This window comes from Pelmatolapia mariae, linkage group LG17 (genome assembly GCF_036321145.2).
Source record: "Pelmatolapia mariae isolate MD_Pm_ZW linkage group LG17, Pm_UMD_F_2, whole genome shotgun sequence".
Taxonomy (NCBI): domain Eukaryota; kingdom Metazoa; phylum Chordata; class Actinopteri; order Cichliformes; family Cichlidae; genus Pelmatolapia; species Pelmatolapia mariae.
In genome coordinates, this window is record NC_086242.1 from 18344458 (window position 1) to 18361367 (window position 16910).

At 43.5% G+C, this 16910-nt stretch overlaps 1 protein-coding gene across 4 annotated transcripts; it reads left to right on the forward strand.

The window, feature by feature from the left end:
• The first annotated feature begins 5001 nt into the window (after positions 1 to 5001).
• gata3 (GATA binding protein 3) lies at positions 5002 to 16528 on the forward strand. 4 transcript variants are annotated; one of them, XM_063460474.1, is made up of 7 exons: positions 5002 to 5391; positions 5542 to 5926; positions 6925 to 7458; positions 9765 to 9821; positions 9979 to 10025; positions 12416 to 12541; positions 14975 to 16528. In XM_063460474.1, exons 2-7 carry the CDS (start codon positions 5692 to 5694, stop codon positions 15263 to 15265), a joined length of 1290 nt encoding a protein of 429 aa, XP_063316544.1. In that variant the 5' UTR covers positions 5002 to 5391; positions 5542 to 5691; the 3' UTR covers positions 15266 to 16528. The 4 variants fall into 4 exon arrangements, with proteins under 4 accessions (XP_063316544.1, XP_063316546.1, XP_063316543.1 ...); XM_063460476.1 differs by having other exon boundaries at positions 6925 to 7401; XM_063460473.1 differs by lacking the exon at positions 9979 to 10025 and having other exon boundaries at positions 9765 to 9910.
• Positions 16529 to 16910: the final 382 nt, after the last annotated feature.

The following is a 16910-nucleotide window of genomic DNA, read 5'->3' on the forward strand; positions in this document are numbered from 1 at the left end:
CTCCATCTCTATGTCACTCTTCCTTCACGTCTGAGGAAAAAAAAGCCTCCACCCGTCCAGCGTCCACTGCAGGTCAGTAAATATTTAGATTTGCTCTGAAGCCGCCGCATCCTAAATGCCCCATCCAATGAGCTGCCGCTTCCCTCGGTGGCTTTGTAGCCTGTCTGTGAGCTCACTGACGGTCTGAGAATGATGGGAAACTTTTGTGAATGTGCTTTTTTTGGGTGCTAGATTAAATGACTATAAACGAAAATTATGAGTAAAGCGGTAACATTTTTTTTTATCTTTTTTTTTTTTGACTGGACTTCAGTGAAGCCGGAGATGAAGCTACCCGTTACACCTTCATCTCTCCCCCTCAACATCGCTCTGTGTGCACTTGGTGGAATTAAAAAAAAAAAAAAAAGGGGGGGGGGGGGGGGGGTAGTGTTGACAATACTGGCTACAACATCCATAACGAGCGCCATTGTTGCGTTTAATGCTAGCTGCTTTCTCTGTCCTTTTATTTATTAGCAGCGCGAGCGAAATTTGCTTTGGTTGGCCGGGCTGATAATTAAGCTAGCATTTCTTTTTCTTTGGCTCGCCTGAGTCAACGGATTGATATGTAAAAAGGCTAAACGACAGCCGGTTTCACTTCTTAGATTATTTAACCCCCACCTAAAATAGCACAGATGAGTGTTTTTAGCGACCCATTACCTCTCGCATTACCTGGTGGTGCAGGCGAGAATCCCATACAAGCCGTGAAATTGATCTGATTACCTTTGCCGGCGGGTCATAAGAAGGAGCTGGGCTTGCTGAGGCTGCTTTGCACCCCCACACGCACACACACCCAGCCCGTTATTAGTTTCCTCCATCTCGTCTTTGGTCGATGTGTCTCGATATGGCGGTGTGTTTGTGTGAGTGCGAGAGAGGGAGAGAGCCGCTGTTTAGAATGAATAGGAAGATAAATCAGGGGCATCACACGCGCACAGTCACGGGCCAAAAAGCTCCAACGGTTATTTGCACGCGGGGAGCAGAACACGAGAGAACCCCTCGGACACCTTGATGTTTTTTTTCTTCCCTTCATTTATTCGCTTCTTAAAAAAGAGGATAGGATTCGATAGGATAAAAAAAGGATAAAAGGATAAAAAAATACGATGTTATTATTAAAATAATATAAACTCGAATTAAAAACGTAGAAGAAGAAGCAGCAGACCGCTCGAGCGGATAGCACTTTCACTCCAATTTCCCGTCACAATCGAAATTTCGTTATTGCAGGAGGTGTCAGAGAGGCTGCTAGCACTCCGAGCTCCACTTTAAACTCATTTAAATCACAAAGATTAATAACATAAATAAAAAATTTAAAAAAATCAGCCAAACAATTTAGTGCCTGAATGATGAATGACTTCTGTTTGGAGATGCACAAGACAAGAGGTGAAAAGGCCCTGCACCTCAAATGAAAGATTACATCAGTGCGTCTGGCGAGACGTGATATAAAGATAAGAATCACAACTCAGTCAATTGGCAGCCCCCTTTTTTTTCTTTGCTCTGTTTTTTTCTTCTTCGTTGGGAAGAATGACACAAAATCTGATGTGCTAGTTTTTCTTTTCTTTTTCTTTTTAAATACACTCGAAGAAAATGTGATCAATCCTTCAGCTCTTGCTCATTTAAATCGTTCTAGGAAAGCCAGTTCTGTTTTTAAGTTTCACGCGCCCAACAAGCAGAATTTTACGCCCTAGTTTTGTTCTAAGAACCAGACTTGGTTCCCATGCTGACAGAAAAGCAGCCCCACTTTTTTCTTGAAAAGACTTGAAAGGTGACAAATGACTCACCGAGTAAGAAACAAATAGGTTACCTGCGGTAATATACGGGTTTCAAAATGTATAAATGAGCGCTTAACCAGTAAAAAATATCACAATTTACAGCATGACTATAGCCCGTAGCATTTTTAATCACTGGCTGGGCATCTCTCTTTTTTTTTTCCACAGAAGCTCTTTGGATTATGTTCTTATGTCGTGTGTTTTCTTGCGCCAAAGTGCTTTTTGATTAAAAAAAAATTAAAAAAAAATTATATTTCACAAAAATTAAGTCTAATTCTGGCTGGGTATCTTAGATCTGTGCGTGCCGGAATAAATAAAGATACGTGACACATTACGACCCCAGATAACAGGCCGTAAATGCGCACACACGCATGCGCACAGGCGATTTTTTTTTCCAATATTATTTTGAAATAGCGCCTCTTGCTTCTTCTTGGCTCTAAATATACCTCACACGAGCTGCTACTCATATCATTTGAATTTCTTTTCCTTTTCAAAAAAGTATTGATATTACTGTAGTGGTAGCAGTGGGCGAACACTCACTGGTGGTGGCACAACTGTTACACCATCTAATGTATTATTATAGTATGATTTTTATCTCATTGACCTCTGATTAATCAGCTGGCGGAAGGAAACTTTTATTTATGAGGGAAAACAATGATTGTAATTTTGTGAACACGGGACGCTGAGGAACAAAGTAAACACACACACACACACACACACACACACACACACACACACACACACACACACACGCACGCACAGACACACACACGCACATGCACGCAAGCATTAGACGTTATCTAAAACATTTGATCCCCCTAAACACACACACAAACACACACACAGGCAATGGAATAATCCGTTCTTGTGTTAACTGCAGTGAAGAGAACAAAAAAAGAAAGTGGCTCGATTTTAATCAAAGCTGGCTAACATAATCTCGCAGAAATTATCTAAGCCATCAAGAAAAGGACTGGACCCTCGCCCGCGTTTATGAATAAACCTTTAACAAATCTTTAGGCACAGCATCGGTGCTAGTTGTAGGCCATTAACTACAAAAATAGACTAATGTGGGCTCGTTTTAGCCCCTCTCGCTTTTTCGTCCTCACACACACACACACAGAGAAAAAAGAGCCAAAGCCACCATTTCTCCCTTCGTGACGACAGTTTAGGATTAAAAATGACTTTTTTTTTTTTTTTTTTTTTTTTTTTAAAGAAAAGGAGAGGCAGTCTTATATCCCGCGCTGAATAAGCCCCGGCGTTATTGACACCGAGGCTTGGGGACTCAAGTGATGGGATGGCTTCCATGTCCCATCTCTAAGCTTCGATGCATCCAGTCAAGAAACAAAAACACATAATCGGGATTTTAGGCCACATTTTACCGTCGTGTGTTGCCTTCGAGCACCTATAACGGCTACTTTGTGGATAACGCTCCGCGATACTTTTTTCGAGAGGATAATTACACGAGTCGGCTGACAGCCTGACAATGGCAGCTACAGCAGTTTGCGTCCAAGTTCAGTTTCGGGCTTTGCCTGTGTGAGAAACGCTCGCTCTCCCTCTCCCTCTCCCCAGGTAGGGCTGTCCTGGAGAGAGGGAAAAATAGCACGCTTTGCCAAGTCCTCCTCAGCCCGTGCTCCCACGCGCTCGGTTAAGAGCAAGCTTAATAATTTCAGACGGGATTGAATGAATGAGCCATCACCTGTGCGCATGCAACTGAGGACTCACCTGCTAAATAATCTCTCTGATGGCGTCTTCATTGATCACCTTAATGCTTTTATTTATTTATTTATTTATTTATTTGGTACCAACCCCCCACTCTAAGGAAGTGACCCCCACCTGATATTACACCCACAGCAAATTCATGCCAATACCTACGTGGTGCGAGGGCGTGCGCGCTCCCGCAGCCGCCGCGAGAGGATTCATTTCCTGACTGTTTACACCGCGGTGACGTCACTTCCAGTGGCTGCCCCCAACACACACACACACACACACACTGCTACTATTACACACCGCCAGTCTGACAGTATACGCAGATCAAACCGGGATTTAGACATAAAAAACCTCCCCCCTCCCACATACACACCTGCCCACGGGGAGGGATAGAGGGGGACTGTTTCTCAGGTGGAAGACGTAGGGCATCATGGCCGTGTCACGCCTAACACATCCTTTTAAATTCCAGTTTGTTTATTTAAAAAGAAAAACTGGCCAAAGCGAGGCGGGCTACGGTCACTCGCAGTGCGAGTTATCAATGCGCGTTATTCACTGCTGTGAATAAATCTTGACATCGCTCGTTGTTGCTCGTCTGTCTGAGCTGCAGTGAACAGGTTGCAGCTACCGCACAGATACCGACTGAGTTAAGTAACAGCCAGTAATAGCTTACATTATAAGTATTTTTTTTAACTTTTCATTTTTTTTAAACTGGAGGCTCAGTCACCCAGGCGTCCCTGTCCGTGCCGGCTTCACGGTGAGGAAATCGGCTCAGTTTGGATCTGCCATTAGAATAATGTGGCTGTCACCGCGAGAGGACGCACTGTCACAATTTTAAGAGCATAAATGTCCCGCAACATGCCGTTGGCCCAGAGCAACAGGCTCTGCAGCAGCTTCTGCTCTTCTCTTCTCGCAAACTGTAGCAGGAAAAAGCGCAGACTTTAGTGGCTGTTGTAATAAAAGTTTTTTTTTCTTAGAAAAGGAGTTTAAAACTTTTATTTTTGGTTATCATTTTTATACTTGTCAACTTTAATGACGCTGAAGGTGAATTTATAAGTTTTCCTTTTTAAGTTTATAAACGTAGGTATCATATTTTATAGATTAATTCAAAATAAAATAACTTCCTACAACACGAGTTTTGCACACCTAGCACGCTTGCATGCATAAGACAGCTGTTAAGTGTATAAGGCCTTACTAAAGTACAATTTTCATATTTAAAATAAATATACCTATTTTGATGAGTTCAGAGAAAAAACAAACAAACAAACATTAAAAAAGTAATAAATTCTTGCAGCTCTTCTATATCTTCCTTGGCCCAATGTTGTATTCAATTAGAGCAGGCCCCTCCCCTTAACTGATGACACTGACAGACCCTCCTTAAGTTGCGTCGCGCCACAGCTGTCTGCAAGCATTGAGCTGCCTGGCGCCATCCTGAAAGAATGCCTTCACTGTAAAAAAAAAAAAAAAGAGAGAGAGAGAGAGAGAAAAGGAAAAAAAAGAAGGGGGACTGGAAGGAGCAAAAGAGAGAGAGAGAGAGCGAGCGAGAGAGAGGTAGGGCAAGGGTGAGTAAGCAAGAGACTCACAGACCTAGAGGGAAAGAGAGAGAGAGAGGAGCGGAGTTAATGGAGAGGGCTTCAACTGCGCACAAACAGAGATTTGATCAGTGACTTTAACTTGCTGGTGCTGGTCAGTGCGCAGTGAAGCCATCCACTGCAAACAAGCCCTGCCTGCGCCCCGTGCGAGCCTCCGCTACTTGTTGAGCTGAAACACTGACTTTTTTTTTCTCGCTGTTTGTTTGCTAAGAGGAAGAAGTTCAGGAGCTCTGCGTGGGACCGGATTCCATTTTGGACGTATTTCTGTGACAGCACCTCAGTTGCATTTGTAATGTTGGGTATGTTCCCTGTTTAATTTCTGTGTCTTTGTTTAAAAAAAAAATCGCATGTGAATTTGCTTAATTGTGAGCGTCCTGCCAAGTTTTAGAAGCGTTGCATGTAAACAAATGTGAGAACGTAAGACAATAAATTCTCCCCTCTGTCTCCAGGTGATCGGAAGCAAGCGCGGAACCTGTGGATTTAACAAACACGCGGATTTGGGACAGTTTATTTCTTATCTTTTGACTTGTACCAGTTTGCTTCAGCTTGCATGAACATTTGCTAAAGCAACGAAAAAATATATCTAAAGAAATCAAGCGATGGAAGTAAGTGCGGACCAGCCACGATGGATAAGCCATCATCCCGCGGTGATGAACGAACAGCATCCTGGCTCACATCACCCGGGCCTCGGCCACTCATACATGGACCCTTCGCAGTATCCCCTCGCTGAAGATGTGGATGTACTCTTTAATATCGATGGACAGGGGAACCACGTCTCTCCATACTATGGAAACTCTGTCCGAGCCGTCCAGAGGTACCCTCCTCCTCCACACAGTAAGTAAACGGCCTGTTAAGGCCTTTTATTTAATCATTTGCTCCCTTTATTTGTTTGGATGCCCGTGCGTAATTGCAGGCAGGCTCCATTACAGCTCGGAATTATTTTCTCACTGTGACCCAGACAAAAGAAAAAAGGAAAAAAAGAAAAAAAAAGAAACGAGTTTCGATTTTAGCCCGGGTTGATTCGACTTATAAAACTCAAGTGTTGTGAAACCACGGCGTGAATATGTGTAGTTTACGCGTATGGTTTCTGAGTATGGCTCGTACTGAAGTCAATTCCCGTTTAAAGTTCACAAACATGAGCTGACTCATATGCTGGTGAAGTTTTTTTTCCTTTTTTAAAAGCTCGTGCCCAATTTGTTTTCTGGATCGATCGAGTGTTTAGTTACGGATTTAAACAAATAGACGTGTTGGCACAGAAACCAGAGATACACCTGGAACACTTTGGTATTTATGTTTTTTTTGTTTTGTTTTTTGGCTTCTGCTCTCACACTCCAACTGTCTATTTTCTAATGTGCCAGTCACTGACGCGTAGTCATTTATGAAGTTTCCTATGATGTAGGCTTTAACTTCCTCAACAGTCGAGTTACTTTTGAATTACATGCATTCATATGTTGCATTTAGGCCCTCTCAATAGGAAGGTTAAAGGGTAAATTTACGCACGTGCGTGGCCACATGAAACTCTCAAATTTCTACACACTAGAGGGGTTCAAATAATTTCTACGTGTAAACAAACTGTTAGGATTTTTTAAAATGTAGAACTGGATGTTGGTCACAGTGAATGATTGCTTCTGTGTGTGGAATAATTTTAAAAAATAATAAAAAAAGAAATAAAGAAATGTCATCTGACTTGTTTGCTTAATTTGTGTGTAAAGCTTAAATCCTGCTTTTTCAGGCCTGAAGCCCGACAACTCTAAATGGCAATGTGTATTTGTTTTTGCTGCAGAGTGAAGTCAGGTTGTGATCTTTTCTGTTGTTTTTCTGTGCTGCCTCAGGTAGCCAGGTGTGCCGTCCCTCATTACTGCACGGCTCTCTGCCCTGGCTGGAGGGGAGCAAAGGAATCCCCCCGCACCACAGCACTTCTCCCTGGAACCTGAGCCCCTTTCCCAAGAACCTGCACCACGGCTCCCCGGCCAGCCTGTCCGTCTACCCCCCAGCCTCATCCTCCTCCTCCCTGTCTACCGGTCACTCCAGTCCACACCTCTTCACGTTTCCCCCGACCCCTCCCAAAGACGTATCCCCGGATCCGGGCATATCTACCCCCGGCTCCAGCAGCTCCGGGCGGCAGGAGGATAAAGAGTGCATAAAGTACCAAGTGACCCTGGCCGAGAGTATGAAACTGGAGTCAGCTCACAGCCGGAGCGTGGCATCAATCGGAGCAGGGTCATCCTCTGCCCACCACCCCATCGCCACATACCCACCCTATGTCCCTGAATACGGCCCAGGCCTCTTCCCACCAAGTAGCCTGATAGGTGGGTCATCTTCTAGTTATGGTTCCAAAACAAGACCAAAAACAAGGTCCACTTCAGGTAGGCGTGCGCTTTATTACATTCCCTTTTGATCTAACAGCATTCCCCAGATTTGCAGCCTTTAATGATCAGCCGTGTTTAATCTCACATAGATTTCTAAAATAAATGCCCATAATCAGCACGTTCATCCCTCACATGGAGGTTTAAGGCCGCACGAGTCAGTTTAACCCAAACAGCCGCAAAAATACCTCACAGATTTCCCTTAATGGTCTGATTTTAAAAAAATGATAATAATATGAAATATAATAATAACACCAATAAAACAAATAAAAAAGAAGTTATATTTATTTTAAAAAAATAATTTAAAAATAAAAAATGGGGGTAAAAGATTAACACCATTGACAACTGAAATAAAAAAAATATATGAATTTAACTTTTTTTATATTGAGGTAAAAAGAAAAAATCATGACGCAAATGATTTCCGAGTTGAACCATAAATTAGGTCATTTTTTTCATCTTCCTCTGCACTAACAGAGAGTGGGAGAGAGACAGAGGGGAAGCCAACTCTCTGGGCTGTGTCGCCCCGTTTATATGTTTAAGATAATCCCATTATTGTCGGACCAGTGCACGCCACAGTTGCATTGTTTACCCAGCGGTAGAGCACCGGATACTGCTCGTTCATTCACAGGGAAAAAGCGGCTGAACCGTCGCCGTGGCAGAGTGCACGAACCACCGAGGGGAGGGAAAAAAGAAGGCAGACAGACAGAGAGGAGGGAGATATTTACAAATTGTGAAGAGGGTGGGTAATTATTTTAAAGGTTATTTCAGCGCCGCTGAAAACCAGTTTTCTGTAATGAGATTAATATCAGCGTCTTTGATGGGGAATAGAAAACAGAGGATTAGTTGATGCATATCATCGGGATTATTCAGCACTATACACTGGGCCATTAATGCAAATAAAGATGTGAATTCCGGGATCATGTGAGATAATGTGCAGTTAAAGATATTTGGCGATCTGAAGAGTTTCATTTGGATGTTTTAATCGGGTCTTCAGTGCGGCGTGCTTCATGTAAACTCAGCGCAGCGCTGAAAGCTTTTCTCCCGGAGCACCAAACACACTGTGCAAAACGCTGCATTGCAGAGGCCTGCTTTTCTTAAGTCACATGCATTGGATCAGTTCCTGTTTGATTTCTGCAACATATTCTCAAGCCAAAAAAAAAAAAAAAAGAAAAAAAAAAAGAGAGAGAAATAGCAACACACACTTTCCCAGGTGCTTGCATGTCTGTCACATCTAAACGACGCGGCACGACCCGGACCGACGCATCTCTTTTAGTCTTTGTGAAGAAGTCGAGCTGTGTGTGTGTGTGCGTGCGCGCGCGTGTGTTTGCAGCTCGAAAAAAAAGGGGAAGTGTGGCTGCATGCCTGAGAATGCAAAAGGCTCTCGGCGCTGCACAAAAGCCCTGTGTGAGTGAGTCTCTGCTTTCAAATAATCTGACTATGTGTGCAGCGAGCTCCCTTGTTTCAGTTTCAGGCCCCCCGTATACCATAATCCAACTGTTAGTGCGCGTCTCACCTGTCGGTGTCACTAGAGAAGTGCCAATCAAACCTGCCCCCCCGCCCCCCCCAATTTCAAAATAAAAGATTATTATGAATGTTATTATTATTATTATTATTATTATTATTATTTAAATTATATAAATTTTCAATAAAGGGAAATTTAATGACTCGGACGAAGGCGGATTTGATTAGATTTATTTTAAAAATTTGTCACGCTCCAAAGTGGATTTTGCTCAGTCTGAAAATCCTGCTCAGAGACACGCAGTGTGAAAAGTTTTGTGGTTTACTGAAATAATTTATGCTTTATGGACCTTAACACAACTGCTGTATTCGACACCAACACTAACCACATGTGTTTAATGTGTGCGTGCGTGGTGTGTGTGTGTGACAAATAAATCTAGTGCAAGCCTTTCTACTTTCTAGTTATTGTTATCAATATCATTATTGTTAATTACTGGTACTAGTTTGTCTAGTTATTATTATTATTATTATTATTATTCGATGTTATTATTAATTGTTCTGTCCTTTACAGAATACTTGATATATATATATATATATATATATATATATATATATATATATATATATATATATATATATATATGCATATGCACACACTTTTCTCTAACCTTTTTTTATTCTCAGCATTGATTGCATGAACCAGTTATTGCTGGTTATTTTAAGGACCAACTGACCTGGACACTCTCTCCATCTTCTGTGTGTGTGTGTGTGTGTGTGTGTGTGTATGTGTGTGTGTGTGTGTGTGTGTGTGTGTGTGTGTGTGTGTGTGTGCGCGTTGGCTCTTGCAGAAGGTAGAGAGTGTGTGAACTGCGGGGCCACGTCGACTCCGCTGTGGAGGCGGGACGGTACGGGTCACTATCTGTGTAACGCCTGCGGACTCTATCACAAGATGAACGGGCAGAATCGCCCTCTCATCAAACCCAAGCGACGGCTGGTACGTCTCCACCATGTTTCTCTGTTGATGACATTTCCGTCTCTCTCTCTGTTTTTTCCCCTATCCAGGAAGAAGTAGGCCTATTAGCTGCAGGAAATTGACTCGACAAGTGCAGGTCTCTGCTTTCAGATATTACCACAGAAAAAAAGTGCAGTTTTTTTTAATGCAATGACAGTGCTACTTTTTATTTGCTAAAATTGTCATTGATTCACACAGTAGGCCCCATGTATATCATAGAACGCTACCTGTGGCCATCAAAGCTTTACAGCTATTGTACGACATCTGGACTATTTCCACTTGTAGTACCTTATTTACGTCCTGCACAGTGTTATTTAACTTTTAAATATTTAATTTAAAATTGCACTGCGAGCGCCTTTAAGAGAGATTACATTTTCTATCTTTCATATTTAATTGAGCAAATAAAACAACCCCCCGGGATAAAACAAACAAAAAAACAAAACAAAAAACCCCCCTCTCTGATTCTAATTAAAGGAACTGAGCATGGCTGCAGTTGTGCACTCTTTACAGCATCCATTTTTTTTTTATTTCATCTTGTAGGTGAGCCTATATTGTAGCTATAAGCAGACCTTTTTGCTTTCCAAGTGCAGCTATTTTTACAGTTATTTTGGGGAAAGCCCCTCTCATCAGAGCTTACATCTCTTATGAGCTTCACAGGAGTTCCCCACTCTTTGAAAAAAAAAAAAAATCTTTCGAGGCAAAAATGGCCGTCCAGACCTCTTCTGCTCTGGACTTCTTCTCTGCACCACTTTGCCTCTATAATGTGAAAACCCGACTACTCAGGAAAGAGCTGCCGGATATCTGAGCAGCGCAGATAAGTCGCTTTCAACAACACAAGCCCCGCTTCCCCAGTCAAAACATAAAGGCTGAGGCAGCCCGAGCCAGGCCAGACAGAGAGCCACGACGTGAAATTGTTTAGCGTTGTAATCACCGCTTAAATACACGAGGATGCTCAGGTTTGGGTAACAACCAGGCCAGTTTGACCTTGAACCTCTTTCTCGCGGAGGTGAAAAAGGTCAGGAAAAAACTGTACAGGCCAGAAAGTGAAAATTAGCACGAAGATAAGATCTGCGAGCCGAGTCATTTCTCTATGAAATCACCACATCGTGTAAATACCAATCCTGTTGACCTTTCATTGCTGATATTTAAAGTGTTGGCTGCGAAGAAAAAAACAAAATGTTGGAAAAATAACAAAACCGATCAAACTATGATGATAGGTTAAGTGAATAAAAATAGAGATTATTTCATAAGGTGTGTTCCTCCACTGTGATTGGGTATTCACAGCGATCAGCAGCAGGGGTTATTGGGCCACCACGTGTGTATAATTGGAAATTCCTCCCTGAGATAATGTAGTCCTTTACGTTAGCGTGTCCTCTGCGGTCACCTGTCTATTGATTGTTTTTAGAGATTATAACATCAATGTCAAGCCACTGCAGCAAACTGGCCTGTGAGGCAGGCAGCTGAAATCCATCGGAAGACATGACTTTCACTGTGGCAGGATGAAGCGAGGGTTTTACTCTGCTAGTAGCCTGCAGCGAAGCCAAAAATACCCACTTCTTTCTTTTTCTTTCTTTCTTTCTTTCTTTCTTTCTTTCTTTCTTTCTTTCTTTCTTTCTTTCTTTTTCCAAACTGTGTGCTTTTAACTGGCGTGCAATTATTGCCATGTGGTTCATTTCACCGCATCATGTATTCATATTTTGTGCGCATATTGGAAGAATCCAAAGCATACATTCCAGACGAGGCCTTTTACGTTTAATAGATGCCAAATCTATACGTTTCATCTCCTTCCTTTTCCTTTCCATTGTCTGACGTCACGTGTTGGCTTTTTTTTTAAGGAGGGGGTTAATTTAATCACATTTAATAGCTCTCCCATTTCAAGGCCCTGCTTTTATGTGTTCTGTAAATATTTATTCTCCAGGAGGTATGAGCTCTACGTGGCTATTTTTAGCCCCGGGTGAAAGCAGCCCTGTTTTCCTTTTTAAAATTTATTTCTTTCCTCATTGGAAAAAAATTTCAGCTTGTACTAAATGCAAAAGAAAAGGCACTGGGTAGAGATATACAATGTATATATTATCAAAATAAAAGCTTCCTGAATGTTTCAAGCAGCTTTGCGCAATGCTGGAGTGAAAAATTAAAGACTGTATTTAAGCAGGTATAATAGAAAATGCATGTGTTGTTTCTTTGTTAAATCAGTCGAGGATACCATGGATACAGGGCTGCTGAATTTACACCAATTTATCCCGATGACTTAAAAATTCCACAGATATCCTTGCAAATCCCTCTTAATGAGTGCCACATGGCTATTTCGCGTAAGCAAAGTTAACTAGTGTGTGTATTTTTTAAGCCAAATTTAAGTGTTAAAACGAGCCCTGAATTATGGTATTAAAGCTGTTAGAATAAACCTCAGTGATGATTGGGTCATTGAGTGGTCATGTGATGTTTTTTTCTTTCCCCTTTCCCTTTTTTTGGCCTGTCTGCGTCGTACAGTCTGCAGCCAGGCGGGCAGGGACGTCGTGCGCAAACTGTCAGACAACAACGACGACGCTGTGGCGGAGAAATGCCAACGGGGACCCGGTGTGCAACGCCTGCGGCCTGTACTTTAAACTGCACAATGTGAGTAATAAACCTTCACTGGATATCTCTCATAACTATCGAGGCTTGCCTCCAATATTTATTCGTCCAGCTCCCATCTATGTCCCCCTTCTCCTCAGATCTGCCTTCTTTATTTCTCTCCCATCACGTCCTGCTGGGCACCTTCCCCTCTCTCCCTCTGAATATTTTATCTGACTTGTCCCTGCAGAGAATTTCCGGGGCACGGCGATAACAAATACTGTAGAATTAATATGATTTATTGGCAGTAAATGCGAATCTAAAATGTATAAGACCTAAGTGAACTAAGCCCGCAGCCGCCTTGCTTTTGAATATTAAAGAAGGGGCTTAATTAAAATTCGATTAATTTTTTTTAGACCGTTTTCCCCCCCCCTTCTTCTTCTTCTATTTCTAGCCTTTTGGTTCCATGCGCGCCAGGGACTCTGAGTCCCCCCTCTGACCACCAATCCGTCTGATTCGTTTTGGGTTGGTTAGTGCCTCGCCACATCATTTCACATCCTCAATCTGAAAACCCCAGGGACGCGTTTATCTCTCCCTCTCTCTCCTCTCCTGTGCACAAAGCTGTCACTTTTAATCAAACTGCCATTGTGGCTGAAACTAATAATAATAATAAGCAGGATAACTGCTCTGAGGCCACATGTAGGTAATTTTCCTCCCCCTTGTACAGACAACAGATAGAGGTTGCCTATACCCCTGTGCATAAGGGGAAGAGTATCCTGCTCTGCTGGCCAGCTTGTCACGCAAGCGCTCTCTGTTAAATCATTTTCCCATGTTACTTTTGGCACATAGTGAGGCGGTGCAGAAGCAGATTCAGACCAAGGTTAAAAGGAGAGTAGAATAATATTTCCCCGTTACATATTAGCATCTGAACTGACCCCGACCTTGGCGTAATTATGAAATTAGTTTATTTTGGTAAATCCAGACTTCTGTTGGGGTTTGCTCCCTTTGAAACAAATTCCACATTCTTCATGGAGAATTTAGTGGAGTCCCCGCTGGCCTGCATGGGCTCCTAATGTGTGTAAGTGTGAGCGTACAAAACACCTGATGGTAGCAGTCTGTTGTCCCGTAAGCTCAGATAAGAAGCTTGTGAAAACAGAAAAGTTGCCACAAACATAAGGTTGTGTTAACACCCAAAACATAGACGGCCTTCTCTGAGTAATCAGGGGTTTTCTCACTGTGCCTGTAAGGTGTCTTTCTCATCTTTTTATTTCTGAGAGGTGTACAGTCCTCACACCTCCGTACGGACGCTGAGGTTTCAGGTGGTTAGCTGCTGGTTTTTGGAGGGAGGATGTGAGAGCTTGCACTGTGCATTCTGTGGAGGCCATTGACTCAAATGCTTTTGTTTGATATGCTCGGGTGTTGGTGGCCGAGCACACGCTGGAGGCCCAAGAATTGTTCCGCGAGACGGTAGACATCTCAGCATCAAAGAGCAGAGGCTAGACTGGCTTTCGGTGGGTGTAGCATGCCCTAGAACTGGAATCAGGGCACGCAAGGCAGAGAAGGTCACCCAGTATGGAGTCGAAGCTTAGCGAGTGAAACCCACATCACTGGGGGGAAAACAGATCTGTGCCCTCCACTAATCATCGAGGCCGCTGTTTAAAGAGTCAGCGAAAAATGCCAATGTCTCAGACAGCTCGAGAAATCCCTGTTCCCATTTCCCCGGGAAGAACCACTGAGAAAGATCAGGAAGCCAGTCGGCCTCATCCACCTCCCTCATAATCCTGCCCACAGTCGGAATTCCATCATCCAGCTCTCATTCCCCGCTAAAACCTATGCTGGAATATGGCAGCTGGGGCCATTTTGGCCAAGAGTCGGCCACGCGGTCGAGAAGGAGGAGGGTGGAGAGAAGGACTTGGCCGACGCTGACAGTCGTCATGGCCATGTGTCTCTGTGGTTGACCGGCTGCACATTAGCTGCCAGACTCTTCTCCGTCTGTGTTCTGCACACGCTCTCTCCATCTTCCCTGCACCCCCCTCCTCCCCTTCATCTGTCCTTTTTCTCTCTTTTCTCTTCCTGGCATAGCTACAGCCTTAGATACAGTCCAGCTTATAGGAATCAACATTCATATCCGACCCAACACACACACACACACACACACACACACACACACACACACACACATTCTCACAGTATAGATAAACAATCTTGTGTTTCGGGATGGGACAGCCTGATTCGCCTCGTAATGGGACTCCATTACATATCATTATGTCTGTCCAAAACCCCAAAATCTGCCTCTAAGAGAACTAAAAAGCTCTTTGTGCACCACATTTTTCTTATTTACTCTGAAACTCTGTGACACCCCTCACTTACGGTTTGTTTTGCTTTAATATAAATCTCATACTGGAATCTTAAATTTTAAGATTCGTATCTCATGTGAAATGTTCACGAGGACCAAATACTCATCTGCCATCTTTTTCTTTCTCCTTTCGAGAGCAGATCAACCGACCTCTGACCATGAAGAAGGAAGGCATCCAGACCAGGAACAGGAAGATGTCCAGCAAGTCAAAGAAGAGCAAAAAGGCCCAAGATAACATGGACGACTTCTCCAAGAGCCTGATGGACAAGACCAGCTCATTCAGCCCGGCCGCCCTGTCCCGCCACATGTCATCCTTCCCCCCCTTTTCGCACTCCGGCCACATGCTGACCACCCCCACACCCATGCACCCCTCCTCGAGCCTCCCCTTCACCCCGCACCACCCTTCCAGTATGGTCACAGCCATGGGTTAGAGCTCCCCGTGGTGCACCACTCCTGAATCCTCAGCCTCGCCACCACCGCACCTTTCGGTACCTCTGCTGACCTGCTTCCATATCCTAAATGACAAACTGCTTCTCGGTCCGATCTAAGCTCCCCAGTCTCACCGCCGAGCCACGGCGTGTGAGTGCGACAGGCTTTAGGCTCCTGTTCTCCTCAGTTGTATCTTATTTTTTATAAAAATCGAAGTGTACCTCTGCGATGTGAATGCTTTGCAGACTTGACTTGACTGTGGCGCACTGACCTCCAGGGGGACGTTTTTTTGTTTTCCCTCCTCCCCGAGCTGCCACCACCACATTGAGGCTGTCCTCCCAGCTGATCCACACGATAAGGAGCTCCATTTGTGTACAAAAAGCCATTTTTCCACACTTGACATCACAAAAAACTGACATTAAAAGAACTTTTGTGACGCCCTCTTCCTCAATGTCCAAACCCGACTCTCTTCACCTTGCACCTGTGTAACAGGAACCCCCCCCTGCCGCCCCCTTCCCGCTCCCTTGCTTCCTCTCCCTCTTCTCCTCCTTCTTCTGCTGAAGATGAGGAGAGACAGACGTTGAATATATTTGTACAAATTGTATGAAATACAGTACATTTAATGAAGACTTTTTAATTAAGTAAGAAAAAAAGGAAACATGCCCCTGGGCAGCTAACAACAAGAAGGGTACGAGTCGCAGCAGGTGGAGAGACTTGCCACCAGAGGAGTGAGGAGAGGCTGCCTCCGAGTCCCGGAGGAAAGAAAAAAAGGGAGGAGGAGGTGAGGGAAAGACTTTTGAGAAAGGGCAGGCCTCGGTTTTTGCCTGCATGAATTGTGTTGCATTAAGTTTGCAGAGAGTCAGCAGCTCCGGCTGCAGGCATCTCTCTTCTTCTTCTTTTTTTTTTGTTTTGGATGTGCTATAGGTCTCGGGCAATTGGTTTGTGTTGAAGCGCGCACGTACAAGCACACACATACATGCACACACTTACACGCACGCACACACTCGCACACACTCGATCACCTGAAAGACTTTCTTCCTGCCCACAGATTATATGCATTGTGAAAAAAGTTCCTGTATTTGTTATTTGTATGTATAAATCAGAGTACCAAAAATACGAAAGAAACAAAGATGTAGAATTATTTCTTTATGTTATGCAGACTGAATGGTTGTAAAAAATTTAATAATAATCACTAGTGTAAAATATGACTGCTTTTTTTGTTTCGTAATTTTTTTTTTCCTCTTTGAAAATAATAAACTAGTTTAATCTCTGTTGACATGTTAGCTGTGGTTGAGAGCTGTCTTTTCTGCCTGCCTCTGTGCTGTGTGATCTTTGACACATGCTCACACACCCCCACCCACTCACCTACCCACCACAACCACATCTAGTAACGCCCACCTTTTTTTTCCTTTTTTTTTTTACCCAGCATTCATAGGAACAGCTCTTAGGTCAGTTGAGCACAAACAGGAAGTGAAGGAATAAACAGCAGCAATGGAGGAACAAATCAAATGGCAGGGTCAAACAGGCCACTATGCGCGGGGCACCGTGGGCTCAAGTGGCTTTTGTCTCATCCGACAAATACATAAACACATCGCGACTGACATGCAACAAAACAAAAACATCTGTCCTACACTGAGAGAGAAGGAC